Below are 10709 nucleotides of genomic sequence, written 5' to 3' on the forward strand. Positions count from 1 at the left end.
AGGACCACCTGCCCAAGTCCAGGACTCTTCCAGGTCGGTGAGGAGGGGGCAAGGGAAGTGGAAAGGCTAAGTGGTAACCTTGAGAGGAGGACTTCTTGGTTTGAGGGGTTTAGCAGCCCTGGGGCAAAAGTCTTACCATAGATTTGATTAGTTTTTCCAAGGTAAAATTTTGTTCTAGCTCAGGCTGGCCACAAACTCACAACAGTCCTCCTACGACTCTCTTCAGAGTGCTGGGATTAAAGCCGTGAGCCTCCATGCCCTGCCCTTTTATTTATTTATTTATTTATTTATTTATTTATGCTGTTATTATTATTATTATTATTTGGCTTTTCAAGGTAGAGTCTCACTCTAGCACAGGCTGACTTGGAATTCACTATGTAGTCACAGCAATCTCCTAGCTCAGCCTCCTGAGTGTTGGCATTAAAGGTGTATGCCTCCACACCCTGGTAATATTTTTATTATTTGCAAGCAGAGAGAGAGAGAGAGAGCAGAATCAGAGCGAATGGGCATGCCATGGCCTCCAGCGGCTGCAAATTAACTGCAGGTGCGTGTGCCACTTTGTGCATCTGGCTTCACATGGGTCCTGGCAAATCAATCCAAGTAGAGCCGCTGAGCCACTCTCCAACCGGAGGAAAGGGTTATTTCATTTTACAGCTCCAGGTTGAAGTCTGTCTTGGCAGGGAAGGTATGATGGCAGGATCCGATCACACTCAGTCCAACAGTGAGAGCGCATAGCAGAACAATGAACGCGCTGCCCAGCCATCTCTTTCCTTTTTATACAGCCTAGGAACTCTACCCACGGGATGGTGCTGTACACAGTTGACGTGGGTATTCCTACCTCTGTTAACCTCAAGATATCTGTACAGAGAAGCACACAGGCTAACCTAATCTACATAATCCCTCACAAATCTCGTTAAATTGATAATTAGCACAAACTATCATGAGATTTGTTTGTTTTTTACGGTACTAGGGATTAAGCACAGGACTACTAGTACTTTACTACGTAAGTTATATCCCTAGTTAGATATATTTTTCTACCTCCTTGCCCAGTCAGATACGACTTTTTTATTTATTTATTTATTTATTTTTCTTTTGGTTTTTCGAGGTAGAGTCTCACTGTAGCCCAGGCTGACCTGGAATTCACTATGGAGTCTCAGGGTGGCCTCGAACTCAGTGATCCTCGTACCTCTGCCTCCCCAGTGCTGGGATTAAAGGCGTGCGCCACCACGCCCGGCAGATACGACTTTTTTCAAACTCAGCCACAGACGAAGATACGGGGCGAGTGGGTGAGACACTCAGCAGTTCCCTTAATCCTAAGGGCTCTTACATTGGAACTGAGCTTTGTCCCCTTCTGGGCACACCCCTCTCCTTTGTGCCACCTTGGGGACAATCGCAGAGATAAACAGGGATGGGAAAAGGGTGAGCAAGAGAAAAGAAGGCCGAGCTATTCCAGTTCTGGCCCAGGCGTGGGATCTCTGGACACGCAGTTCTTTCCCGTCTGGGCCCGCCCTGAGACGTGGGCAAAGTGAAACCCCACCCCTTCACCCCTTCCTGGGAGCCAGATCCACCCAGACTCCGCCCCTACGGCATGCTCTCCGCTGGGGGGCGGAGACGGAAACCCAATGGGGGACCTGGGTGAGAAGAGTCGGGAAGGGGCTGGCACTGGGCCCCGGAGTCCTGTGCGCCCGAGTTCATAATTGCCCGCTTTTCTCAGGGGCTTCCATTCATTTTGGGCCAAAAGGGAACTGCTTCCCCCGCCCCCACACTCTTGTAGCTTTTGGATTAGCAGGGCGCAAGAGACTCTGCTGGAGTGAGGCGAAGAAGGTGGCGTTGGGGGTGGAGGGCAGATGTTGGGAGATGGACAATTCTGCGCCTGGGAGAGTCAGTCTCGTGCCAGAGACCATGGAAGAAGTTTTGGGACCATCGAAAGTGTCGGAGCACCGAATAAAATTCTGGAAGGAAAAGTCAGGATTTAGAGGTCCCAGGATTAAGTGTGCGTCTATGTGGCCAGGACATTTTGGGAGGCACAGAATCAAGTGTCTGGATGCATGTCTAGGTTGAGGTGTGGGGTGGATGCACAGAATGGAATTCTAAGGGTGTAAATTAGGTAGGGCCCAGGTGGACGGATTAACTTTTTCGGTTTTGGTTTTTCGAGGTAGGGTTTCCCTCTAGTCCAGGTTGATCTGGAATTCACTATGTAGTCTCTCAAGGTGGCCTCGAACCCACAGCGATCCTCCTACCTCTGCCTCCCCAGTGCTGGGATTAAAGGCGTACAAATAACATTTTGAGGAAGGGTCTGGGTGCCCCCAGGTGTGTCTGGGGGCTGGGCATCAAGGTCAGTAGCCCGAAGACCGACCGCCGGGAGACCTTGACTGGGCATTGGGAGGTGGCTCCTGGCGGCGCCGCGGGGGACCGGGTGGGGGCCTGTGGCCGGCCGGGGGCGGAGAAGCGGGGGGTCGGGGTCCCTCCCCCTGGCTCTGGCTCAGGAATCCGCCGAAGGGCGGGCGGAGGCGCCGGGGTGGGCCGCGCCGCGGCGGGCGGGCGGGCGGGGGGCGCTTCCTGGGGCCGCGCATCCAGGGAGCTGCGCCGCCCGCCCGTCTGTCCGTCCGTCCGTCCGCACGCCCGCAGTCACTGCCAGAGTCAGCCGAGCCGCCGGGCGCCGCGGGCCCAAGTGAGTGGTCATCGGTGGGGGGAGAGCGCGGGTGGGAGTCCCGGCGGATTCGGCGCTGCGCAGAACCTTGAGGCCTGCGCTCCACGACTCCACTCGCTTCGCTGGGGCGGGGGCGGGGCGATCCCGGGCGGTGGGCCCGAGACCTGGGCCTGCTAGAGGAATCGGCCCCTAACCCTGGCAGGCTTGGGGAGGAGGGATAGGGATGAGACATAGACCTGAGCGCAGACATCTAGGGTGGGAACTGTACTTCCTGACACAGGGATCGTGGGGTGCTGGCAGAGGCCCCCTGACCCCTGCCCACCACTTCCCAGCCCCAGGATGCTCCCTTTCGCCTCCTGCCTCCCCGGGTCTCTACTGCTCTGGGCACTGCTGCTGTTGCTCTTAGGGGCAGCGTCTCCCCAGGATTCCGAAGAGCCTGACAGCTACACGGTGGGGACCGTGGGATCACTGGCGTGGGACTGGATGGGCAGGGACAGAGAGACCAAGATCTTGGGGTAGCCCCTGCTGAAGAAGATTCTCCCCTTCCCTGGTTGGTGGAACAGCTGGGGGCTATTGCATGGAGCACGATTGTGCTGGGCTTAGGTCTTGGTCTTGGCCTGGCTAGCTGGAGGGGACCGCTGGGATGATCACAGGTCACCTTGGATTCCCTTCCAGGAATGCACAGATGGCTATGAGTGGGACCCAGACAGCCAGCACTGCCGGGGTGAGTGTGCCCAGGAACCAGGAAGGAGATTAGCTGCTTCCCAGGGACACCCCATCTCCAAGAGCTGCAGTGGGAGCCTGGAGGCCTGTTCACTGTCCAGCTCTGCTTGGCCCAGGCCAGTTCTAGCTCTCTGGGGGCCACTCAGTTAGAGATGGTCCCTCCCTCTTCAAGAAGCCTGGGGAATCCTGCCTGTACCCTCCCAGTAGGCAAGAGAGCAGCTGGGCACAGGCCAGTAAGAGGAATTATGTACACCTTCTCTAAACCACTTTCCTAATGTAGCTCTTTATCCTGGCACAACCTGGGAGGGGAGTTTCCACAGAATGGGTCCAGAAGCTCCCAAATTACTCTTGGGCTGAGCTAGACCCAAGGTTTGAAGAGTGGAAACCGGAGGTATGGGGACTAGGCCCTACCTCCAGTCCTGGTTGACCTGGGAAGGGGTTATGGGTATACAGTCTTAACTTGGTGAGCAGATGGAAAGCCTTGTTTGATCACCCAGTTTAGAGAAGGCAAAGCTGGGTTTCTGTCTTCCACTACCTCCAGAGCCAGCCCAGGTGACTGGCTGTTCCCAGCAGGCCTCTCTCTGCAGATGTCAACGAGTGCTTGACCATCCCCGAAGCCTGCAAGGGTGAAATGAAATGCATCAATCACTACGGGGGATACTTGTGTCTGCCTCGCTCAGCTGCGGTCATCAGCGACCTACATGGAGAGGGACCACCACCACCAGTGCCCCCTGTTCAACACACCAACCCCTGTCCTCCAGGCTATGAACCTGATGAACAGGAGAGCTGTGTGGGTGAGTGGGGGCCACACTAGCATCGATACATACATCCAGACATTTTACCTGCATTTTTTCAAGTTAATTTTTAAAAAATATTTTTATTTATTTATTTGAGAGAGGGAAAGAGGCAGAGAGAGAGAGAGAGAGAGAGAGAGAGAGAGAGAGAGAGAGGGAGAGAGAATGGGCACACCAGGGCTTCCAGGCACTGCAAACGAACTCCAGATGCATATGCCACATTGTGCATCTGGCTTATGTGGTTATTGGGGAATCAAACCGAGGTCGTTTGGCTTTGCAAGCAAGCGCCTTAACCACTAAGCCATCTCTCCAGCTCTCAAGTTGATTTTTTAGATTAGCATACAAAGTATTTGGTTGCACCATGACATCTTTATATGCATGGGTCATTACACTTTGTTCTTACCTGTTCCTGTCCACTACTGCCCTTCCCACTTTGTCTTTTTTTTTTTTGAGACAGGGTCTCACTAGTTGCCCTAGCTGGCCTTGAACTTGCAATCCTCCTGCCTTAGCCTCCTAAGGTGCTGGGACTGCAGGCATGTACCATCATGTTCAGCTGTCACCAGACAGCATAAAAACTCAGATCTCAGAGCTGAGGAGATGGCTCAGTGGCTAAAGGTGCTTGCTTGCAAAGACTGTAGCCCAGTTTCAGTTCCCTAGTACACATGTAAAGCCAGAGGCATAAAGTAGCACATGCATCTGGGATTTGTTTGCAACTGAAAGAGGCTGTGATGTGCCCATTCTCTTGGCTTACAAAAAAAAAAAAAAAATGGGGCTGGAGAGATGGCTCAGCAGTTAAGGTACTTGCCTGCAGAATTTAACAACCTGAGTTCAATTCCCCAGTACCCACATAAATGAGACACAAAGTGGTGCATGCCTCTGGAGTTCATCTGCAGCAGTTGGAGGCCCTGATGCACCCATTCTCACTTGCCTGGTCTGTCTTCTAGCTTGATTTCTACTTGCAAATAAACAAAAATATTTAAAAAAAAATTTGTGTGGCTTTTAGAAGTATGGTCTCACTGTAGCCCAGGCTGACTTGGAATTCACTATGTAGTCTCAGGGTTGCCTTGAACTTACGGCAATCATCCTATCTCTGCCACCTGAGTAATGGGATTAAAGGCATTTGCTACCACGCCTGGCTAAAAATATTTTATAAATTTTTAAATAAATTAATTCTTATTTATTTGCAAGCAGAGAGGGAGGGAGGGAGAGAGAAGCAAGACAGAAAGAATGGGCATGTCAGGGACTCAAGCCACTGCAAACAAACTCCACAAGCCACTTTCTGCATCTGGTTTACATGGGTCCTGGGGCATCCAACCTGGATCTTTAGGCTTCATAGGCAAATGCCTTAACCAATAAGCCATCCCTCCATCCTAAAAATATTTTTATTTATTTATTTATTTATTTTTTGGTTTTTCAAGGTAGGGTCTCACTCTGGCTCAGGCTGACCTGGAATTCACTATGTAGTCTCAGGGTGGCCTCGAACTCTCAGCGATCCTCCTACCTCTGCCTCCCAAGTACTGGGATTAAAGGCGTGCACCGCCACGCCCGGCATATTTTTAGTTTTAAAAATATTTTATTCACTTATTTGAGAGGAGAGAGAGAGAGAATGAACATGCTAGGATCTCTAGCTACTGTAAGCAAACTCCAGATGCATGTGCCATCATGTGCATCTGGCTCTACGTGGGTCCTGGGGAATCGAACCTGGGTCCTTTGGCTTTGCCAGCAGGTGCCTTACCTACTAAGTCATCTCTCCAGCCCAGTATTTTTTAAGAGTTTCAGACCATGTTCAGAGGCCTCTGGCTACTTAGGGACATCCACATCCTCACCATGCCCACTGCCCCAGCCAGCCCCTCAAGTCTCCCACCTCCCAATGAAAGAGTTCTGACCCAGCCCCTGACTGCTTTCTAATCTGCACTTGCCCTCAGGAGTCATGGACCTTGGAGGAGGGCAGGTTCTGGAGTCAGCTGGGATGTGTGTGAGGACAGGGCTTTGTTTTCTGTCCTCCCCTGACACAGGTTGTCACAAGATTATGGTGCCCAGACTGGTGGGCTGTTATTTGTGCCATTAGGAAGATATGATTCACAGGTTGTGCTTTGGTGCCAGCCACCCATGTTCCCATGTCAAATAATATCTGGTCTGAGCCACCTCCTAAATAGAGGTGTCTAGCATGGTTGATCTAAAGCACATGGGACTCCAGGCAGGGGCTGAGCAGTATCTCCCACAGATGTGGACGAATGTGCCCAGGCCTTGCATGACTGTCGCCCTAGCCAGGACTGCCATAACTTGCCTGGCTCCTACCAGTGCACCTGCCCGGACGGCTACCGCAAAATTGGGCCTGAGTGTGTAGGTGAGTCCAAGAAGTCACCTTACCACGCTTTGCTCTGTGTCCCTGCCTTGACTCTTGATCTGATGTTTTATCCTTATGCCAACACACCTCAGGCTTCACCCCAGCCCCCTGCTACCTTTGTCCTTTGGTCACCAAACAGAAAAGACTAAATATGGGTGTCAAGGGATTGTAGCTAATAGGGCCTTGAGCCCCCAGCAGGCTCAGGCCCTACCCAACTTCTGTGCTCTCTCCTCTTTCCCCTTTCTCTACCCCAGACATCGATGAGTGTCGTTACCGCTACTGCCAGCACCGCTGTGTGAACCTGCCTGGCTCCTTTCGCTGTCAGTGTGAGCCAGGCTTCCAGCTGGGACCCAACAACCGCTCCTGTGTGGGTGAGGCTGGGCCGGGCCAGGCCAGGCTCCTGGGTAGAGATGTATGGTGGGCAGGTGTCCCTTTCTGACTAGTGCAAGTGGAGTGAGGGCTCTGAGCTGCTCCTGTTTTTACTCATCCCTTTTTTTTCCGGGCACCCTCAGATGTGAATGAGTGTGACATGGGAGCCCCATGTGAGCAACGCTGCTTCAACTCCTATGGGACTTTTCTGTGTCGCTGCAACCAGGGCTACGAGCTGCACAGGGATGGCTTCTCCTGCAGTGGTGAGAGCTCCATCCTGCATTGGTCCCTCCAGCACTTTGCACCGTCCTGAACTAACTCCAGCCACATAATCCTTTGAGGTTTCCATGTCTTGGTCTCTGCAAATACCCACAGTCATTTCATTTACTCCATCCTAGGATGGGTACAAGACACTCCCAGCCTGGTGGGGATGGCATGTGGCACAATTTAGGTCCCTTTTGAAGCGTGTTGGGGAGACAGAGAAGAACGTGAATGCCAGTCCTGGTAGATGAGTTGGCCTTCATTCAAATCCTGCCCTAGTGGAAATTGCTCTTCTTACTGAGCATGTTTCTTCTGTAAACGGGTTTGCTGGAAGATGAAGCGGGACAGTGACGATAGACAGGCTTCAAATCTTAAGCAGAAAAAGTGAAACACTTTTTTTTTTTTTTTTTTTTTTGATGTAGGTTTTCATTCTAGTCCAGGCTGACCTGGAATTCACTATGTAGTCTCAGGGTGGCCTTGAACTTGGTGATCCTCCTACCTCTGCCATCCGAGTGCTGGGATTAAAGGCGCCACCATGCCTGGCCACACCATTTGTTTAAAACCTGCCCTGCACAGGGCACTTCCTCTACGTGCTCAGCCTCGTAGCCTGTAGATAGGTTTGCTTTTCTCTCCCTCTGGGTATGTTGGGAGAATTGCAAAACATAAGCATGAAGGTCTGAGTAAATGGTGACTTTTGTCCTTCCATTTACAGTTTACCCAGCAAGGATGAAATGGGGTTAGGGCTTGATCCTAGACTTCCCACTCCATATCACCTGGCATGCCCTCCATTTATGCCTGTGCTTTGGAGTGAAGCAGCATCACTGATGCGTGGCCGTGTGACAGGAACAAGAGCAGATGAACGGTGTCCTGCATGTGTAGCTCTCAGTTAGCAGGAGACTTGGGTGTTTGGACTGTGGCTCACAGGAATTAGATGAGTCACTGAACACTAGCGCAGGCTGAACCGTTAAGACTCATCTACTCTTTCCCACTCGTGTCACTAGCATTGAAATTGAGCTTTCTTAAAATCAGACAGTAGCTGGGTGAGGTGCTGTACGCCTTTAATCCCAGCACTGGGAGGCAGAGGAAGGAGGATCAATGCCTGTTTGAGACCACCCTGAGACTCCATAGTGAATTCAAGGTCAGCCTGGGCTAGAGTGAGATCCTACCTCAGAAAAACAAACAAACAAAGCTAATCAGATGGATTCACATCCAAGGGGAAGTATGGGTTGTTAGTCCTGGAGAAGGCCTGGGCAGGTCTTTCTTGTCTTTTTGCTGTGCTGGAGATGTGTTCTAGGCAAGTCTTCTAGTACTGAAGTATACCTCTGACCCCTCTGACCTTGCTTTGACCCCTCTAGCCCCATCTCCAGCTTTCCAGGGGCTGTCTCATCCCTGCTTCTCCCCTACATCCAGCCTAACGTGAGGCTGGGCTTTCTCTATGGGACCCAATTGTGAGGACTACCCTTGGCCCAGGGTACTCATCCCCATCCTCCCTCAGATATCGATGAGTGCAGCTACTCCAGTTATCTATGCCAATACCGCTGTGTCAATGAGCCAGGCCGCTTCTCCTGCCACTGCCCACAGGGCTACCAGCTGCTGGCCACAAGGCTCTGCCAAGGTACAGTGCCTCCAGTGGGTGGGCAGGGTTTCAGGGCCTGGGGGTGGCTTGATGTCCAAGATTCCAGCTTCTCCCGCCCTGGCACAGACATTGATGAGTGTGAGTCAGCTGATCACCAATGTTCGGAGACCCAGACCTGTGTCAACTTCCATGGGGGTTATCGTTGTGTGGACACCAACCATTGTGTGGAGCCCTATGTCCAAATGTCTGACAAGTAAGTCAACTGGATGGCAGGCCTGTGCGCCAACTACAATTCCTAGAGGTCCACGGGGTTGCCTGGCCTCTAATCTGGCCAGCGAGTGTCCTCGGGAGGGCCTCATGAGAATTGTAGTCTTATAGGTGGAGTAAGTGGCTCTTCTCGGGTTTCCCTTCTTTTGGGAGGTGGACGATATTTCCGGGAAAGGCTAGGATCTGATTCGTGTCACCACACCCCATCTCGGGGGTCTCTAGCCGCTGTCTCTGCCCTGCCTCCAACCCACTGTGTCGAGAGCAGCCCTCCTCCATAGTACACCGCTACATGAGCATCACCTCGGAGCGGAGCGTGCCTGCTGATGTATTCCAGATCCAGGCGACCTCCGTCTATCCTGGCGCCTACAATGCCTTTCAGATCCGTGCTGGGAACTCTCAAGGGGACTTCTACATTAGGGTAAGGCATTCTACTCTCACCCAATTGAAATGTATAATCTGAGATGAAATTCCATAAACTGGTTTAGTGGGAGTCTCAAAACCCGCTCCAGCAGGCAGGATTTCTCTGGGGAGCCTGAAGTATTGTTCATTTCCATTGCAGATTAGGTAAAGGCTACTCTAAAAGGTCGTGGGTTACTGGAGTTTGAGCTCCTATACTGGCTTCCCCTATCTGGCCTTGACTTCTTTACTCATAAAGCAATAAATGTAGCTGGGCGTGGTGGCACATGTCCTAACTCTGGAGGCAGAGTTAGGAGGATCACTGCATGTGAACCTGTGGCCAGCCTGAGACTGCATAGGGAATTCCAGGTCAGCTTGGGCTAGAGTGAGACTCTACCTGGAGGAAAATAATAATCAAAGAAAGAAAGAAAAAAAAGCAAGAGGTTTGTGCAAGGCCTGGGATGGAAGAACCCAGCCTTGCTGGCAAGTTGAAGATGGCAGGGATCCTGGTGTAACTCAGTTGAGTGGGGTGCAAGGGTCTTAAAACCATAGTCCTCACATTGTATTCATCATTGAGGCATTTGTCTTACATCAAAATTTCTCCTTTTTAAACTGCTTTGGAACTAGGGTCATAGCTCCATGGTAGAACATGTGTTTAAAACGTACCAGTCACTGAGTTCCATCCCCATCAGCAAAACAGAAAGGAGGAAGGAGTTGGATGCTTTGAAGGGAAGTCAGCCTGCTCTGGGTGTCTAAAAGACCCATTGCTTCCAAGTCACACTTGGCCTTACATAAGTTACCTCACTGGAAAAAAGAACTGGGTGGAGAGAGTAGGGATAGATCAGTGGAGAACCAGTGGCAGAATTTGGGTACAGGCGAAATGTCTGGGGGCCGAGGGGAGTAAGGTCCTGGCCAGGGCAATCTCCCTATGTCATGGCCACAGGGCAAGGAGGTGATGATGGGGTAGGATCATGGGTCACAGGCTGACACAATCTCCATGTTTTGCCACCCACTGTGCCTTGCAGCAAATCAACAATGTCAGCGCCATGCTGGTCCTCGCCCGGCCAGTGACAGGACCTCGGGAGTACGTGTTGGACCTGGAGATGGTCACCATGAACTCCCTCATGAGCTACCGGGCCAGCTCCGTACTGAGACTCACCATTTTTGTGGGGGCCTACACCTTCTGAGGGAGACCATCAGGGAAGGGGAGAGTGGGCCTTGCCCTCCCTCCCCACAGCCTCCCATAGCTTGAGGAGCCTAAGGCTCAGGGATGACTCTTCTGCTAAAAGATGATGTTGTGAAGGGCAATAAAGGGTGAATGAAGGA

General features: G+C 51.9%; 1 protein-coding gene across 2 annotated transcripts; it reads left to right on the forward strand.

Annotated features, from left to right (window-relative positions):
* The first annotated feature begins 2573 nt into the window (after positions 1 to 2573).
* Efemp2 (EGF containing fibulin extracellular matrix protein 2) lies at positions 2574 to 10709 on the forward strand. Of its 2 annotated transcripts, XM_045141921.1 has the most exons (11): positions 2574 to 2671; positions 2983 to 3100; positions 3326 to 3374; positions 3961 to 4167; positions 6392 to 6514; positions 6769 to 6885; positions 7027 to 7146; positions 8640 to 8759; positions 8847 to 8973; positions 9210 to 9405; positions 10409 to 10709. In XM_045141921.1, the coding sequence occupies exons 2-11, from the start codon at positions 2990 to 2992 to the stop codon at positions 10568 to 10570; spliced, it is 1332 nt and encodes a 443-aa protein (XP_044997856.1). In that variant the 5' UTR covers positions 2574 to 2671; positions 2983 to 2989; the 3' UTR covers positions 10571 to 10709. The 2 variants fall into 2 exon arrangements, with proteins under 2 accessions (XP_044997856.1, XP_044997857.1); XM_045141922.1 differs by lacking the exon at positions 6392 to 6514.

This window comes from Jaculus jaculus, chromosome 1 (assembly GCF_020740685.1).
Source record: "Jaculus jaculus isolate mJacJac1 chromosome 1, mJacJac1.mat.Y.cur, whole genome shotgun sequence".
NCBI lineage: Eukaryota > Metazoa > Chordata > Mammalia > Rodentia > Dipodidae > Jaculus > Jaculus jaculus.

Coding starts and splice junctions, on each gene's coding strand:
- Efemp2 (XM_045141921.1), top strand. CDS start 2,990: ATGCTCCCTTTCGCCTCCTGCCTCCCCGGGTCTCTACTGCTCTGGGCA. Junction 3,101..3,325: donor AAGAGCCTGACAGCTACACG/GTGGGGACCGTG, acceptor ATTCCCTTCCAG/GAATGCACAGATGGCTATGA. Junction 8,760..8,846: donor GGCCACAAGGCTCTGCCAAG/GTACAGTGCCTC, acceptor GCCCTGGCACAG/ACATTGATGAGTGTGAGTCA.